The sequence below is a fragment of the Antechinus flavipes genome, chromosome 1 (genome assembly GCF_016432865.1).
Source record: "Antechinus flavipes isolate AdamAnt ecotype Samford, QLD, Australia chromosome 1, AdamAnt_v2, whole genome shotgun sequence".
In the NCBI taxonomy this organism is placed as follows: Eukaryota; Metazoa; Chordata; class Mammalia; order Dasyuromorphia; family Dasyuridae; genus Antechinus; species Antechinus flavipes.
This window is the reverse complement of record NC_067398.1, coordinates 293,094,152-293,114,074: the sequence shown is the minus strand read 5'-3', so window position 1 is coordinate 293,114,074 and position 19,923 is coordinate 293,094,152. Positions and strand designations below refer to the sequence as shown.

The following is a 19,923-nucleotide window of genomic DNA, read 5'->3' as shown; positions in this document are numbered from 1 at the left end:
AATCAGATGAAAGGATGGTAAAGTCTATGTGAGAGAACAAATTGATAAGAATATAAAAGAGATTTATGGAGAAAATTGAGTTTGGAGGACTTATGTTACCAGTTCTCAAATTACATCATAACCCTATAAAATTTTTTTAAAAAATTATTCATTGGAAGAGAATAGGTAATCTAGAATTACAAGCAAACACTACTTTAACCTTTTATACAAAATTATAGCTAAATAACCTAATGTTTTAATAAATGCAGAATTATAAAATATTCAGAAAGTAATTCATTATTTAACAAAAACTATTGCAAAATTGAATAGTATTATGATGAAAATAGGATGAGAGCTATTCAAATAAAATGATAAAAGAAATTTAAAGTATAAATTACTCATGAAAATTAAAATTATATATTTATCTTTTTATGTAAAGAAATAAAATGATGAATGATCAGATAAGCATAAGCTATGTTGGAGACAAAATAAAAGGATTTTTTTAAATTCAAAAATAATGGTTTTATTTACTTTTTTGGTATAGTAAAAGATGGAATATCCAAAATTTAAAAAGGAAAAAGAAACAGACTGGAGCAGACTTTGTGATAATTGTGTCAAATAAAAATCTAATAGTCATAAACCTTTAAAGAAACGGACTCAAATTTAGGAGTAACACTACTTTTTCCATAGATAAATGAAAGATTATAAATAAACAATTCTTCAAAAAAGCACAATTTATTAAGAATCACCCAAAAATAAGAATAATGATGGACACTTATATAGTCTTTTCAGGTTTGCAAAGCATTTTACATAAATCACATCATTTTACCTTTTAATAGATCTGTAAACATAACACATATGGAAATGCATTTTACATATATAACCTATATACATATATAACCTATATCAAATTGTTTACTGTTTTAGAAAGAGGAGAGGAGAGAGAAGGAGAAAAAATGATTAAAATTAATGTTAAAAATTGTCTTACAAATAATTGGAAAAAACAAAATACTGTTTTTTTTTTAAAAAAAAAAACCTTGTGAAATAAGTAATTCAGATTTCCTTTTCTTTGAAGAAGAAACAGGTGAGTTGCTCATGATCACCCAAATAGTATATATAGGAGATAGGAATTAAACTAATTCTGTCTTGACTCTAAGCCTAGAACTTTCTTTTATAATCAATGATATTCTAATTTAATACAATTCTGATTTGCATAAGATTAACAAAAGACAACATTTTTCATTGGCATGATTGCAAAGAAGCAAGAACTTTCTATTAGTTTCTTAGTGTAGTTGTAGATGAAGCCACTTAATTGTAGAATGCAATCTGGTGATGTGCTATTAAGGATTATAAAACTAGCCATTCTCTTTGGCCCAGTGATCTCCCACTAAGAAGGTTAAACTAACAATTTTGTTAAAAGAAAATACCCAGAGGTTTTATTAAAAATATCAAATCCTAGAAAAATTCTTATGTCCAATCACTTGGGAATCATTGAATATAATTTGGTCTGACAGCACAATTTCATTGTATGATAAGATTATAAATATAATGAATACCAATAACTAAAAAAGTTTCATATAGAGTTATAGAGAGTAGATTAAGGAGAATTAAAACTATACCCAACGGGGCTTAAATTATAAGTGACCTGGGTTAGGGAAGGTGGTTGTTCAGGTGATCAAATTGCATTCTCTCCCAGCCTTCTCAAAATATAAGGGAAAAGTCATAGGAAAATAAATATTAAGGTCTTAAGCAAGTGTAACAAGGGATTCACATGTCTTTATTTAATTCTCATTACCTTTTAACAAGTCATTGACTGTCTGAAGAAAGATTAGTCACATATGTGGTAGCCTTTTAACAAGCAGGGTGGAGACAGCTGAGTGTGACCTCTGGTAATAGTATATAGAATCAGAGACAGAGAAAGAGATTCCCACCCTCACTACACATATAATAAATACATAAAATAAATAAAAAATCTGACACTGTACACAAAAGAAAGTTATAATCTCAAGACTGCTTCCCTGTGGTCAGAAGCTTTTGGAGGACCAATTTGGACATTTGTTTTCCTTTTCTATAAATGTTTGTAACAGGGGATTTATTTTCCTTTTTAAAAACAAATGGGATATTGGGGATATGAAGGAGAGAAAGTATATTTTCACTGGTTGAGAAAAAATTAATAATAAAGTCAATATATATTTAAAATATAAATGGTTCAGCTTATTATTTTATATTTAAAGAAATAAGGTAAAGATTCAAGAACTGAATTTAACTAAGATGACTTTATTAATACCTACAAGTAAATGACAAAATATTTGAATTCCCAAATTTTATTCAGAAGCAGGGCCAATGCTTTTCTATACTAAAAACACAGGATCTGACTAATTTCTTCACTATTATTTCACTATTATTTATTTTTTTATTTACTATTTATAATTATTTTACTATTCAACAGCAAACAAGACTTTTGATTTTCAAACTGAATTTATTCATGGTTTTTCCTGCTAGGAATATCAGTCAGGTCTTTAGGCAGGAACTTAGAACTCCTTCCCTGTAGTCAGGAGCTTGATTTCAATTCTGATTTGAATGCGATCTAGAGCAGCTGGTGCAGTGCTAATTGACCAAATGTTGGGACAATGATACAATACTGGTGCTGAGCCCATGCAGATATGGCCTCCAACATTAGCCACATCGGGAAACTTCCTTATGAGGTCCCAGACTAAAATAATTTCACTTATTAAAATATTCTTCCAGACTAAAATATGTGGAAATGACCTACATTTTGGTATGGAAAAATAAATAATCAGAGAGAATTAATAAGAACAGAAATGTTCTTCACCTATAAAAAGCAGGGGATTGGAATTTTGTTTTTATTTTGAAAGTGGATATGATGATATTTAATTAGTGGCTTATCATCTATTGTTTTCTGATATTTATTGTTGACAGATCTGCCTTCTGGGAATTATATTCAAGAAGATATATCTCACTGTTCCTATCTCTGTGAGGCGGGCAAGGATTGCTGTGACATAATGGCAAGTTGCAAGTGTGGCATCCATACTGGGCAGTTTGAATGCATTTGTGAAAAGGGCTATTTTGGAAAAGGACTGCAGCATGAATGCACAGGTCAGTTGCCAGTTAAACTGTATAACTAGTTCAAATTCAGATTACTCATTCACTTTAGACAGCAGGGGTTATCTTTTGCCTTTCTTTGTAAATCTAGTGTTTAGCACAGTGCATGCTGTATAGTAGGTGCTTGTTAAACATTTGACTGACTGCTCTCATGTGTCTAGGTGGGTCAATTGATTGCTTCAGCTTCTATGCATAATTGGCCTTGTAGACCCAAGATCTTTTATAATTTCTGGGATTGTTCTAGTATCCCTTCTCATTGCCATTCAAAAGTTAGGCATTTATCATCATATTAAGGTGGCTTCATGGTTCCTTTGTTTTCCTTATTCCCATTTTTAACTCATAGATGATGGCAGTAAGATTAAGTCAACAATTTACAATTCTTATAACTCATGAGAAGCAATTTTGTGTTGCAGACTAAGAACTAGCCTCTCTTTCTAGAAGATATACCTGACTGTGTGACTTTGAGCAATTCACAACCAATCAGGAGTTACAGTTACAAGTTGGTTGATGGTTAATTATGATTTGCTATTTTGAAAAGATATTTTTTTTCTTGTAAGCAAACATTAGTTGGGAGCATTCAGAGCAAGTGACTTTTCTTTCTACTGTAACACATGGTGTTTACTGTTTATCTCATATTTGAAATATGAACAATCTTTGTTTTGACAATTGGCAGAAAATCAACCTCTGCATTTGAGAAATTTCATTTTTTTCTCTCTTTACTTGGATGGATCATTTCTCTTTCTCTCCTTGGTCAATTTGTCTCTTTGGCCCCCATTTTCAATCTGTAAGATGATTGGGCTTGAATTAGATGACCTAGAAGATCTTCTCTATGATCCCGCAATAAAGACTTCCTTTTGTCTCTTCCCTTTTCTATGCTGACATTTTCTTGATCCTTTCCTCCCCTTGAAGCACTTTCCTTTTCTTGGTTGTTATTCTTATTCTCCTGATTTTTCTTTTTTCCCTTTGTGTCCCTGCTCCTTTCCCACCTATGAAAATCTTTTTCTCTTTGGCACTGCTTTTCATTTCCACCCAGAAGTCATCCCTTCCCAGGCTCTATACTCTCTCTTTCCAGGAGACTCTCTTAGTTAAGGTATTTTTTAAAATAGCCTAAGGCCTTTTGGGCCATCAAAGTAAATTTCCTAGCCTCTCCCTTCATCACATAGCCTCCCACACTTTCCTATTTATCTCAGTTCTCTCCAAATTCCCCCAACAAACCCAAGGCAGAGGCTCTTTTTATTTTTTTTTTAAACTTTTGCTGTAGTCAGTATGTCTGGTTCTAGTGTGGTCTTAAACTGGGTTGTTTCTTTCTGCCAGTAAGTCACTTTGGTGCAGCTGGCTGGCAAGCAAGCAGACTCAGTCACACAATGTCTGTCCTCCCCCAGGGCCACCCTGATTTCTGTGGTCTGAGGAGATTCCCACACCCACTTCCAGCAGTTGCACTAGACATTCATTGCTGCCTTTCCTCTCTGTTGTAGGCAAAAAGTAGCAGTAGTGCTGAGAATGGTGATGGATAGGTTTTTGTCTTGTGCTCAGTGGAGAGATGGATGGAGCTAAAAAGCCAACCATACTGAGATATGTCGTTATCCTGTCCCTCTGCTTACATCTGTGGTTTTCTGCTTTAATCTGTATTGCATCTTTTTATCATAATGCACATAAGGCTCCGAATTAGATGCAGTTCCCTTAACATAAATGTCCATTTTGCTGTTGTTTTTTTTAAAGAATCTAAGTACAAGTGACATTGGATACCATAGAAAAAATGGTATTGGATCATCCACTCACTCATTGTGATCTTTCCGAAGTTATATTATTGTTGATTTCTCCTGGGCTTTAAAAGTCAAAATAAAAAGAAAGGTTTCCAATCCTTCTTATTTTTTGATTCCAAACCCTTTTTGTTCTCAGAAACACAAAAAAGAGAGTAATAGATCTAAATTATTGATTCTCAAATTTTTCTTGCTCCTGGCTCAGTATTTACAAATTACACAGTGTAGTATGATTGCAAAAATAAATTCTCTACAATTCTCCTCACATCTACATGAATCTCAAAGAATTTTATATTATATAGGTGTTGTGGACTCCTTAACAAATTTTATTCATTATCATCAAATATTATTGTTCTTAAGGTAGGATTAATAATTTTCTCTTGCACTCAGAGGAACTATAACTCTTAATGTTCATCCCCATTTGTACAAATATTGGTTCCAAAACAGCCATAGACAGAGAGGTCCAGGAAAGCAAAGGTCACATAGCCGCTCTGTTCAATAACTGGAACTAGAACATAAGTTTCTTGATTTCTAGTCCTATATTATACCCATTACACCATGTTGTTCCCCTATTTTACAGATCAGAAAACTGAGTCCAAGAAAGGTGGATTGTTACTCAGTTTCATATAGTTAGCAAGTTGAAGAATAGGACCCGCATTCTTTTCCTATTGCAATAAGCTTCCCTGTTTCTATAATGTCCAGTATCTTGGTCTATATAATAGATAATCCATAAAAAAAAGTGCCTTTATAATAATGTTTCATTGGCTTTATAAATAACTTTAGACCACAAAATATCTTCAATAGATACTTAAAATATACTCACTATTCCACAAAAAAATCCTTAATATGAGGAACAGTATTTATTTCGACATGAATCTAACTCATCTATCACTTCTTGTTATTCCCAATAATAGAGGTATATTTGACTTATCACAGCAAAACTCACACCATCAGGGACAGAAAAAGAATCCAGAGTTTTCTTAAACCAGACCATCTAATGAAAAGTTCTTCCAACATGTTGAAGTTATTAAGATAAAACAAGAGAACATATACTTCTAAAGAGATACGCTTTTTTAAAATTTTGTTTTGTTTTGCTTTGATTTCATTGGTTTGTTAACTTTTATATTAAGAAATGTTACAAGTCCACTTCTGCTCTCTTCTTTCTGAAAATCATGTGACATAATGGATAAAAGAATTATAGTAAGAAATTAATTTTGTCCCATTGAATCAATTAGACAAGGAAATCATCACTGAAAATGTAGGCAAGTACAGTATTGTTATCGTTTATTCTATGTCCAAACTTATTGGTTGGTTTTAGCTACATGATAGATAATGAAATAAATGTGCAACATACTAAACTGAGACAGACAAATATAGTGAAGACATACCAAAAGGATAATTGCATATAGCAAGAGAAATAAAGTATTAATATCCAAAGCTTTTGCAGTTGCTATGGGCTTCCCCCAAGAGGACATAATGTGGATTTAGTTGGTATTCTGAAGATAGTTGGTGATAGTGATTAATTTCATTTCCATGAGCCTGGAATAGTAAATAATTAGAAAAGGTCAAACTGGACCTTTTCTTTTTTTGAATTTTTGAATTACTAGTAATTCAAAGACTTACTGCCCTATAACAGGGACTTCTGCATCAGTGAGAAAGACATTAAATTAACATGACTATAGAAATTAAGATATTGGCTAATATATAAATAGATGAGTTCATATATATTACAAATGAAGATATGCTATTTGCATATTAATATATACATCTCTATATATAACCTTACATACAAGCATTTTGTGGGTAAGTGATTATATTTATATATACATATGCATCTATTTATATATGTATATGTGTGTATATCTATTTGTGGATAAACATATATACATTTTGGAATCAGGAAGATAGACTCATCCTCCTGAGTTCAAATCTGGCCTCAGACACTTCTTGTGTGACCCTGAGCAAATCATTTACCTTTTTATCTCAATTTTCTTGTCTAACAAATGAGCTAGAGAAGAAGACGGCAAAGTATTCCAGTATCTCTGCCAAAAAAAACCCAAAAAGGGTCATAAAGAGTCAGACATGACTAAAACAATTGAACAACAAGAGAATATAACTAATTCATGGAAGCCTCCTTTCCCTTGTACTTTTAAAATCTCAGAGTACTATTGTCTTGTCTCTCCTTCTTACTCTATAAGTCACCTTGGTCAAGTCACTTAACTACATGTTCTCCAAACAACTCTTCTGGATTATAATTTGCAGAATAGTTGTTGATCTGCATTGCTAAGGAGAATTTACTTACATCAATTTAATTACAGGTTTAGACTCAAAGAAAATATATATCCCATTGCTCATTAATCTAAATATATCACCAATATTTATGTGTCTATATGTGCATGTATATTTATATGTCTATATAAATATATATACACATACTCCATATATGTAATGCTTTGCAAATTCTAATAATATAAATATTTACATATTATAGATAATTTATAAATTCATTTCATCCTTACAACAACCTTGTAAAGTAGATGTTATTAACCCATTTGACAGAAGAAATGGAGTCTGAGAGATAGTAAGTGATTTGCATGCGAATACACAGCTAGTAAATTTCTGAGGCAGAACTTAAACTCAGAACTCCCCAACTTCATATCCTGCACTCTATACACTATATGTGTGTATTTGATATATATAATTTCTACGACTAAGCCAGAGAACAGTTGTGTCTTTTTTCCAAGGACCAGCTTAGCTGGATTCAGAGGGGGTCTTCAGTTTGTTAACTATGGGAAGTCTATCTATAGATTATCATCTATAGTCTATAGACTATCTACAGAGTATAGACTATAGACTTATACTATAGACTATCTATAGTACTTCCTATATAGGAAGTACTCAGGAGTATGATAGGGCTGGATACTGACACAACTTCTTTGACTTCCCTGATGCAGCTTCCTCTATACATAAAATCTGAGTGGCTCCAATTTTCTTGCCACAGTTTCCTGGCCTGAAAATATGAAGGGTCCCCCTCAAGATATAGTTGATGATTCTGAGATTAGGTTGGGTACCTGAAAGTTGCTTTATCCTAAAGATTTACTCACCAGATGCATTTCTGGGTATTGGAGAAAAGTAGATATAAAGAGAAACTAAGCGTGCCCTGCGTTCTTCCTGTGTCAGGACAAAATAACCTCCTCCTTTGTTAAATGATTAGTGACCTACCGTACATCATGTCCTTCCAACATTGAACCTGAACTAAGCAGGTGGTAAGATTAGAGTCATGCCTAAAGCAAGGGGTCATGATGGTCTGCATCTATTTTTTTTAAATTTTTCAATAGTATTTTCCCCCAAATACATGTAAAGATAGTTTCAGCATTTGTTTTTGTAATACTTTGAGGTCCAAATTTTTCTCTCTCCCTCCCCAAGAAAGCAAGTAATTTGATACAGATTATTTATGTGCAGTTCTTTTAAACATATTTCCATATTTTTCATGTTGCCCAAGAAAATCAGATTAAAACTAAAAAAAAAAGAGAGAGAGAAAACAAACAGAAAAGTGAAAATACTATACTTCAATTCACATTCAGTATCCATAATTCTCTTTCTGAATGTAGATGATATTTTCTATCCCAAGTCTATTGGAATTGCCTTGAATTATTGCATTCTTGAAAAGATGTTTCTACTCATTTCACTTATATAAGTCTTTCCCAGCTTTTTTTTTAAATCAGTCTGCTCATCATTTCTTATAGATCAATAATATTCCATTACATTCATGTACCATAACTTATTCATCCATTCCCCAATTGATAGGCATCCACTCAATTTCCAGTTCCTTGTCACTATAAAAAGAGCTGCTACAATCATTTTGCACATGTGGGTCATTTTCCCTCTTTTATGATAGCATTTATGCAAGAAAGTGCCTATACCAGTGAAGTTATAGAACTTTAAAGGACTGAAGTCTATTTCCTTTACTGTGATGGCACGATGACAGGCATGGGTTCTTGAAGTCTTGCCTATGAAAGAAAACTGGAAGGTTCTACCTAGCTAGAATGGCTTTGAATACAAGCTCAATAAGGGACTTTATCAAAGGAACAATCTAGATGACTTTACACAGACTAGTCATCAAACCGACCACCTGATTTTGGGGAGCCACAGAAACTCATGCCAAGACATTTTTTAATGTGTGAATGGGATATGAACCTCTTCAGTGGCAAAAGGACAAGTAAAAAAATTAGGTTGTCTGAAGTATTTAAAAGTATGTGTATATTAATTGACTATGGGTCTCAATAAATGTAATAAACACTGAGAAATATTCTGAAATTTAGGGTATTTTTTGTATGAATTCTCACTCAAGCATTCTATCAGGTTATTAGAGAAAAAAGATCAAAAAGTGACATACATTCTTAAATGGAATACCAATAACATGAAGAGATCTTATTTTCTTAAACAGAATTCAACTTAAAGAAAAATTCCCCAGCTGAACATAATTTTAGATTTGTAAAATAAAAGAATTTGCAGAATGCATTGACTATTTGTCTTCATATAATGTAGAGGAATGTTGCTGGCAGTTTGACACTGATGTCAAAACGGGACATATATCAAGGGAATATAAAGCCTGATAAATAGTGGGATCTAATGATTAATGCTTTTAATTTTCCATTGTGTGGACAACTAGATGTCAGATGGATCACATATACCATATTCAAATTCATCATAGATTTGAAATATCTGTTATCTTTATTTCATTGATTCCTTCTGGCATTTTTGCAGAACTGAACTAAATCTTTAAATCTTTCTGTTTGAGGAATCACATCCCTCCCAATATCAGTCATCTGTATTTTTTACAGGTGGTTTTAATAATGTATCTAACATTCTTAAATCCCCAAAATGAAGGATTCTGTCTAATTCCTGCTCCTAACAGCAAAGTCTCCTTTTACACCTCCATTCTTTATCCCACCTCATTATCAGATGCTCTTAGTAAATCTGGGGAGGGAATAGAATGTAAAAGCAAAGACTTAATCTGCGACAGCACATATTTGGCTAGCCTCTCTTCACTCTATTTAAAGTAAACATGTTTTCTTCTTAAGCTACAATATAAGGTTCCTAACAACAGAATCAACAAGTGTTTTATACACAGCATACCCTGAATAAGTGCTTATTGAATGATTGGCACTGGGTCAAAACCTGAAAGAAATTAAGGTGGTCCAGAATCAGTCCTTTAGGATATTGGCATCAAGAATTATAATAGAGTCTTTGGAAAATCCTTTAACCCGTTTGTATGAGTATTCCCTTCAACGATACCTTCTCATTCTGTAATATTTTTTATCTTTTCCCATAATTCTTTAGCAGCGAAGTGATACAGTAGATAGACTCATCCTCCAGAGTTCAAATCTGGCCTCAGACACTTCTTAATTGTGTGACCCTGAGCAAATCATTTACCTCTTTTTGTCTCAGTTTTCTTGTCTGACAAATGAGCTAGAGAAGGAAACGGCAAAGTATTCCAGTATCTCTGCCAAAAAAAACCAAAAAGGGTCATAAAGAGTCAGACATGACTAAAACAATTGAACAACAAGAGAATATAACTAATTCATGGAGGCCTCCTTTCCCTTGTACTTTTAAAATCTCAGAGTACCTCTTGCCTCTCCTTCTTACTCTATAACCAGCCTGCCTCTCTTTCAATTGCATACATCCTAGAAAAAAAAGACATTTTCTTTCTTTTTTGCCCCATCTTCCACACAACTTTTCATTAATAATAAACATTTTAAAAATCCTACTAATGTTGAGTTTAAAAAAATACCTAACGAACCTGTAATTTCATTCTTTTGGTTTTGTTTTGGTAAGGAAATTGGGGTTAAGTGAATTGCCTACTGTCACACAGCTAGTAAGTTAATACTTCCTAGTATTATATCTGAGACTGGATTTGAACTTAAGTCCTCCTGACTTCCAGACCACTGCTCTATTAATTGTGCCTTCTAGCTATCCCTGTGATTTCTATAGTATAAGGAGACACTTGAGAGAAATCTCCTGCACTCCATGTAGACTGGTACCTGCTTTTTAACTAACATACTTTTTTTAATATAACTTTTTAACATAGAGTTAAACATAAGTGGAGTACTGGCACTGAGAGGTAAGAGATTTACTGAGGGTCCCATAGCCAGTACTCATAAGTCTGGGGGAGGTCTTCAATCTTAGATTTCCTGATTTACCTGCCTTTTCTAACTACAACATCAAGTTGCCTTTCATAATGATTTTAAGAACTCCAAATGCCAATACTGTGTCTGTTTAAAAAGGAAAGAAACAAAATTACAGGCAAGTCATTTTTATAAATCACCTTGGTGTTATGACCATTCCAGGGTCAGGTCAGATTATTATGAAACATCTGTTTAGTGGCTTCTGAAATAATTTTAAAATTTAAATGAAATCTTGACCTGCTATACAGCATTGAGGATACCTGCCAAGCTTGCCTTATTTACAAAGGAATTATCCTGGAAGTCAACTGGGGAATCATCCTGAATTCCTCACTATCCTTCACTCCCCATACCCAAATTGTGGCCAAATCTTTTCAATTTCATCTTTGTAAAATCTCCCAAATTTTTCTCTTTTTTGCTGTTTCCATGATTCCAGTACAGAACCTTGTCACATCACACCTTCATTATTGCAAGAACCCGCTTGTGTGTCTGCCTGCCTTATGTCTTCCCACTCCAATACATTTCCATTCAACCGATAGAGGAAGTGTTTTAAAGGATGGATCTGATTATATCACTCCCCTAGTCAGTAATCTCCAGTGGTTTCCTATCACCTCCAGGATCAAATAAAAAATACTCATGTTTGATCTTCAAAGCCCTTCATAACCCAGTCCCTTCTACCTTTCCAGCCTTATTATTTATTCCCCAACATGGACTCTTCAGTGCAGTGATATTGGCCTCCTGACTGCTCCGCGAACAAGTCTCCCCACTCTGGATTTTTTTCTCCCCATGCCTAGAATCTTTTGTCTTTTCATCTGTTCCTATTAGCTTCCCTGACTTCCTTTTAATCCCATCTAAAATCTCATCTTTTATAGAAAGGTCCTTCCAACCCTTTTAATTCTAGTGTCTTCCCTTTGTTAATTATTTCTTTAATCTTAAACATAACCACTTACATAACAATGACTTTAAAAAAATAATACAAATACTTATATTACAGCAAGTACATGATTATTTAAAAAAAATCACAATCTATGGATAAATCTGATCACATCTTACCACAATGTACTTGGAATTTATGAAGGTGAATGGACATATGGAAATCTGGTGGACAGAACATGAATAACCCATGTGTTCAGAATAAACTGCAGTGATGGAACTATAAACTTCAGTTTTCTCTTTCTGTCTCAGAAACTGTACATAAAAGTTCTTTAATGAATAGAGTTTCTGTATTCGACAGATATTTTCATCATTAAGAGAGTTTAATTTACTTTGTGCTTGCCAAACACCTCAGGAGACAGAATTATCAGCCAAACCAGTTAATGCACTGATTTATTTCTGATTCTCTGCTTCCAAATTGTTTTTCTACTCATCTAGTTTCATTCTTCCATAGGAAATGAATATTTACCACTTCTAGTTTCAAGCTTAGCTGATATAGTTCTAGAATCTGCCTTTTTACTTCTTTTCTTATCTTTCTGAGTCCAAACCTTGGCTTCTCTCTTAGAATAGCCCCATTTTAGCTTATTAGTAAACAAATTCTCATCCTTGTTCTGTAGCATGATAAATTACATTTGTCATATAAATCTTTTTCTGGTATCCATGCCCCTCTAGTATACTATAGGTTTATAACATTCAAAATGAACAACAATCTCAGAATTCTAAATAAGCGTAACTATTTTTTTTAGAATTTGGAGAAGTACTTTTTTTTTTTTTTAATTTTATTTTATTTAATAATAACTTCGCATTGACAGAATCCATGCCAGGACAATTTCTACACGACATTATCCCTTGCAATCACTTATGTTTCTTTTTTTCCCCTCCCTCCCTCCTCCCCCCTGCCCCAGGATGGCAAGCAGTCCTATATATGCTAAACATGTTGCAGTATATCCTAGATACAATACATATTTGCAGAACCGAACCGTTCTCCTGTTGCACAGGGAGAACTGGATTCAGAAGGTAAAAATAACTCGGGAAGAAAATCAAAAATGCAAATAGTTCACATTCATTTCCCAGTATTCCTTCTTTGGGTGTAGCTGTTTCTGTCCATCATTTCTCCAATGAAACTCAGTTAAGTCTCTTTGTCAGAGAAATCCACTTCCATCAGAATACATCCTCATACAATATCGTTGTCAAAGTGTATAATGATCTCCTGGTTCTGCTCATCTCACTTAGCATCAGTCCATGTAGGTCTCTCCAAGCCTCTCTGTATTCATCCTGCTGGTCATTCCTTACAGAGCAATAATATTCCATAACATTCATATACCACAATTTACCCAGCCATTCTCCAATTGATGGGCATCCATTCATTTTCCAGTTTCTAGCCACTACAAACAGGGCTGCTACAAACATTTTGGCACATACAGGTCCCCTTCCCTTTTTTAGTATCTCTTTGGGGTATAAGCCCAATAGAAACACTGCTGGATCAAAGGGTATGCACAGTTTGATAACTTTTTGGGCATAATTCCAGATCGCTCTCCAGAATGGCTGGATTCGTTCACAACTCCACCAGCAATGCATCAGTGTCCCCGTTTTCCCGCATCCCCTCCAACATTCATCATTATTTTTTCCTGTCATCTTAGCCAATCTGACAGGTGTGTAGTGATATCTCAGAGTTGTCTTAATTTGCATTTCTCTGATCAATAGTGATTTGGAACACTCTTTCATGTGAGTGGCAATAGTTTCAATTTCTTCATCTGAAAATTGTCTGTTCATATCCTTTGACCATTTATCAATTGGAGAATGGCTTGATTTTTTATAAATTTGAGTCAGTTCATTTGGAGAAGTACTTTAAAGAGACAGTTCTTTGTATTGAGAAAGGTGACACAGGAATAATTTTAATATTTACTCAGATGATTATTATCTTATTTTATTTTAGAAATGTCTTTCCTCCTCTTTGAAAAATTTAATAGAAGAAAAATACATGAGCATACAAAAAGAAAGATTTTGAACTTCTCAAAGTGACACATCTTTTTGGAAGAAAATATACCAGAAGCTATAAAGTTTTCAAAAATAAGAATGAAAAACAAGACAAAGAGAAGTAGTTTTTTAAAAATACAATGGGAAAGCAATGATTAGAAAAAGCTAAAAATTATCTAAAACACATGGAGTTTAGATAGCAGGAAGTAAAGAGAGGGAGAAAAGGAGTTAGGCAGGGAAGCAGAAGTCTATTAAAAATAAGAATATAGTGGAAGCAATATTGTTGAAATCAGAAAAATCTCAGTTTTAATCCTGACTTTGATTGTTATTGTGTAACCATGAGCAACCATGTGCAATCACAACTTTTCTGAACCTATTTCCTCATCTGTCAAATGGAATTAATAGCATTTTCACTATCTTACTGAATTGTTATAAAAGTACTACAAAATACAAAGTGCTATATAAAATTGAGTTGTTATTATTTGGACATGAATGAATAATTTCTTCCCTTTCCCTTCACTATACTTTGTAATGGTGGTGTCCTTTTAGGCTTCTCCATTATTACCTCATGTAACTTTTGCAAGACTTTAGTAAGTTTGGTTGCAATTATTCTCTTTCATACTGTGCTAATGCTATAGAGACAGGAATTCTGTTTCAGAAAAGGGTAGACTAGATGACCTTTGAGCCTCCTTTCAAGTCAGGGATTCTGTGGTTTCATGAAACTTGGTTCACCCACTCATGGAGTGACTTGAAAAAAGTTAGCCAGTAGTAGAACTGGGAATAATCTGCTCACTTCCCAGTCTTATGTACCACACCCCCTCCAAATTAAAGAAGGGATAATAAAAAGTGGGATTTAAAAGTATTGAAAAACAAAGCTAATGCCAAGGTCAAATGCTTGCATTTTGATTTTCCTATAAAAAATTCCCAGATATCATGCAAAAGCCAACCCAAACTTCTTATGGCATGGGAATGTGGAAAAGAGGAGTTTTGTAAGCGTAATTGGAGGACCACAAAGTGTCTTCGCCTAGACCACACAGATAATCTGATGAGAGTCACACAGCACTCACACTTTTCATCACAGAAATTTCATGCAGACTTAATTCTAACACTTTACAAAAGGAATTAATTTAAATGCATTCATTTATTCATTCAACAAGTATTAAGTACAGACAACATACAAAGCACCGTTGCTTTGAAAAATACAAGATTACCCTTAACAATCTTACAATGGAACAAAGTCATTAAGTTAATAAGAAAAAAATGTAATCAAAGTTCAGATGAAAGAGAGCTACTGCTTTGTCCTGAAGGAAGACTTCAGAAAAGACTGAATAATGGAAGAAATAGAATTTGAATTGTGTCTTGAAATATGAGTAGAATTTTGATGATTAAGATGGGGAAGATTTCAGACAGAAATTACAGTATAGTCAGGGAATGGGAAACAAAAGTACAAATTATGGGAGATAAAGTTGGAAAGAGAAGTTAAGGTCAGATGTTTGTTCTTAATAGTATTTTAAGCTAAGGAACGTATGCTGTATTCTGTAGGCAATGGGGAGACATTAAAATTTTCTGAGCACGTGAGTGACATGGTGAAAACAGCAATTTGATTTATCTAGCATTCTTGTGTAGAATAGATTAAATAGAAATCTGGAGGTATTTAAGCTAACAATAGTTAGACTATTATAATAGTCCTGGTGAGGAGTTATGAGAGCCTCAACTAGATTTAGTGGCAATGAGAATGGAAAAGGAAAAAGTAATGTGAGCATTAGAAAGGAAATACCAAGAGGACTAAGTGACTTGATTTCAAGTTGTAGGGGGACTAAGGGAAATTATTGAAATGATAATCTTTCAAGCTTGAGTGACTGAGAGTATCAGTGATAACACTGGTAAAAAATTAATGGGAGATGAGTTTGATTTTTGTCATGCTTAGCTTTAATTACCATAGAATATCATCCCACTGTCTTTGCCTTGGTCTTTATATATACATAAAATTTACTTCTTAGAATCATTGATAAGCTAAAATACCTTCAGAGAATAGACCAGATAGTGATGATTAGTAAAGAGTTTCAGGATTGATTTATATGACTATCGGGGAATCATCCGCACTTTTTTGAGGACATTTAGTGTATAAAAGAGAATAGTGTATAAAGAGGATTGTAATCACTTTAAAAATTTAAAGGGATAATACATGGAAGAGATATTAAATCTGTTCTGCTTGGCCTCAAAGGCAAAAATAGGATAAATGGGTTCAAATTGTAAAGCAGCAAGTTAAGATTGAATAAAGAAAAAAAAAATTCTTAATTATCAAAGCCATCAAAAATTAAATAAATTACTTCAGGTAAAGCTGGTTTTCTCCTCATTAGAAGACTTTTGAACAGAGGCCAAATGGCCACTTGTGAAGAATGTTACAAAGGGAATTTTTTTTCACGTTTGGATTGGCTTGGGCCTTTGAAATCCCTTCAAATGTGAAATTCTATGATTCAATTATGTACTTATTTGTCATACAACTGGAAATGTGGGATTAGGTTTTGGAAGATGTCAGGACTAAATGCATGAATTCCACATGGAAGTTACAACTGAAACTATTTAGATGACCAAGAAATATAGTATTAAGAGAGGAAAAGACAAAAAAAAACTTTGGAAGGTTAGGTAGAGGAAAGAAATGAATAGATAAAAAAAATTAGAAAAACAGGCGAATGCAGATAATATGGTGTCATGATCAAGAGGAAGAGAGAATTTCAAGGAGTGAATTGGTCAATAATGTCAAATATTTCAGTCAAGGATTCTATATCCAATTCTTTCTTTTGACTAGGACATCAATCTGAGATATATAGATCTATAGAACTGAGAAAACAGTTCTATAGAATGGAGAAAGAAACCAAGTTGTAAGGAAATGAGTTAAATGGTGGTGAGGAAGTAGAGTGAATTGTAAATGAGAGAAATTAAAAAGGTAGTTGGAAAGTCAAGGAAGGTTAAGGGAAGGGTTGTTTGGCTTCTTTTCAGATAAGACCTAATTTTGTTCATAAAGAAAATTGAAGGTGCCAATAGAATGAACAAGACTGAAGATACAAGGCAAAGAAAGTTTTAGCAGGGTAAAGCTCCAAAAGATGAAATTAAAATAGTTTTCCTGTAATGGGCTGAAACTGAACAGATGCACTGAGGTTCGGAGAAGCAAGCACTTAAGGCTAATTATCAATTGGACAATACTCTATTAGCATTTTCTTGGAAAATGGCCCTTCCCACTATTCTGGGTGGGCTCCATCTATTGGTGTATAGAGAGATGAGAAGGGGGTGAAAAGGGAAGAGTGAGAAAGCCAGAGTGACTCCTGGCCAGATTCGGATTCGTGTCGCTATTCCTCTCACATCCACAAAAAATAAAAGAAGACTTTTGCTTCTCCTGACTCCACCTGATTCTAAGTATCCTGGGTGCTAATGCAGTCATCACATTATCCCTTGGAAAAAAAATGGACATTTTCTCAGACAGGATAAAAAGAGGTTATAATAAATGAAAACAGAAAATTTGAGATTACAAAGATTAACTTTGATCTTTTGAGAAATGTAAAAAGGATGATTTGCTGAGTCTGGAGTAAAGAGTAAACTGGCAGGCTAGAAGCAGATAGAAAAAAATTGAAATAGCCACCACAGGAAATATAATAGGGAGTCAACAAAGTATTAAAAAAAATTATAGATAATTGGTTAGGGACCCACTAAGGTTTGTGTGCATGGATTTCTAATTAGTCTATACTACTACATTATGAGTTTTAGACAAGTGCCCAGACTTGAATCCTGAATTACACAAAGAAGGGCACAAATATGGTCCCTCCTGACAAGGAGCTCGTATCCTAATGTGAAGACAACAGACAAACAACTATTATTCCAGCTAAGGAGAGAGACCAGGGCTGGCTACATAGATTTGAGAGTTATTATACAGAGTACATAATAAAACAAATAGTAATTGATAAGATCAATTAAAAGAGGAAATAAAAAAGAAGAAAGAGGGCCTAGGAAGAGCATAGTGGGGGATACCTAGAGTTAGGAAGCATTACATAGATGAAAATTCTAGCAAAGAAAGAAGATACAATGAAGAATTTGATAGAAATACTCTCATTTGTTAGGGATAAATGCCTTGCAGCATTATTAAGATCTGTTGAATACAGATATATACTTCATGGAATTTTTGACAATGTCTTGCATGATACAATTCTCATCCACTGTAATAGAGGAATCAGAAGAGAAAACTGTAATATTCTTAATTACAAGCCTAAAAATGTATCAAGATCATCATTGACAGTTAAGTATCTTGTTGCGTCCTGTCAACAGAGATATTTAGTTATTTATAGATGGAGTCTTCTGTTAGAATGTTTGCTTCTTGTAGGAAGGACTGTTTTGTTCTTTCTTGAATACCTTATACTTTAAAATGATGGTGACCTGATGCTTCTTGCACTTGATATAATTGTTGCTTGCTAAATGCTAGCTGAATGACCACAATTGAATTGTGAGATCATAGAGAAAAAACTATCAGATTCAAAAATGAATTCACAGCCACTACTTGGATAATTTCCTGGTCCTATTAATAATATTAATTACTAACATTTATAACAGGCATAATGGTTCACAAAGTGCCTCTTAAAATCCCTGGTAGGTGTAGTACAAATATGATTATCCTCATTTTACAGTGAGAGAGCTGAGATTCAGAAGGGTTCATTGATGTAGTCAGGGATCATGTAGCCACTAAGGGATAGAGTTGAGGCTTTCTCAGATTCAAGTCTACTACTCATCATATTTCTGCAATAGAGCTATAATGAACATTTTTTTTTCTACCTAGGGAAAGTGACAGGTTTAGGATTTAGGACTAAGATACCTGAATTTCAACAATCTCAGGGGAGGGAAGGGATTTTTGGACAAGATGAGATTTCTAAGTTGTGAAAGGAAGATAAAAACTGCTATCACTATCTTATATTGAGGGTAGAACCAGAGAGTTGGAAAAATATGCTCAGAACAGTATTATTTGTACCATCTAAATATCTTGCACCTCAGGACAAAACTCTAATTCTATTCAACACTTAATTTGGTAATAGAAACCAGTCAGTAACATAATGTTCTAGAAAATAATAATTACATGTGTATATGCCCATGCACATCAATAAAATTACAATGGAAATTGAGGCTGTAGAATTTTATTGGTTGGCTTCAGTCATAAGCATCTGTGATGCTAAATAGAATGTGCCAGATTATGACTCAAAGGCATTGGAAACAGACTTCTTATGAGATGCCAGGTGTTAAAATGCAGGTGCATGAATGAAGAAACATTTATGCTCTTCTGTTCCTCTCTAGAGAGCAGAATTTTGTGAAATGATACACAATGAACTCAGTGATTCCTAAGAAAAGAGTAAGATCAGAAATTGTCCATTTTTTCTGTTAGATTGCTTCATTCATTACAAATGAACTTCCTTTAACTCTTAGATGTTTGTCCTGTGTTTACATTTAGGAAAAGCTATATCAGACTGATTGTCAAGAATCTAAAACAATTCCTAAAACATCCTACAACTCCACTTCTCTCCCTCCCCCCCCCACATACAAATAACTTGTTGAGTTTTGAAATATATTACAATATTTTATCATTACTTGACATAAGGATCATAAGTCTAGAGCTGGAAGAAATCTTAATCCATCTCATTTTATAAATAAGAAAACTAAGGTTCAGATAAATTAAGGACATTTATCCAATGTCCCATAGGTAGTTAGTATGTGTGGGAGAGTTTGGAGGATTAGTTTTGAAACCTAGAGTCTTCTGACTCTAGATCCAGTCTATCACATACTTAGAAAATTTTCTATTTTGAATCAGGAGGATAGAAGGAGAATGAAATGTCTGGATTCCTAAATCAGGAATGATGCATGTCTATGCAGAGATGGCTATGATGATGAGTCATCCTGGATCTTCCAAGATGGTCCTAATTTCAAGACAAAAA

The 19,923-nt window shown here is 33.7% G+C and overlaps 1 protein-coding gene across 1 annotated transcript in view; it reads left to right on the top strand.

Moving 5' to 3' along the window:
• Positions 1-19,923, top strand: part of SVEP1 (sushi, von Willebrand factor type A, EGF and pentraxin domain containing 1) — a 362,611-nt gene that overhangs the window by 79,099 nt on the left and 263,589 nt on the right. The window contains exon 3 of the mRNA XM_051962558.1: positions 2,920-3,096. Within this exon, the coding sequence (XP_051818518.1) occupies positions 2,920-3,096 (177 nt within the window). The remainder of the gene's footprint in view (positions 1-2,919; positions 3,097-19,923) is intronic.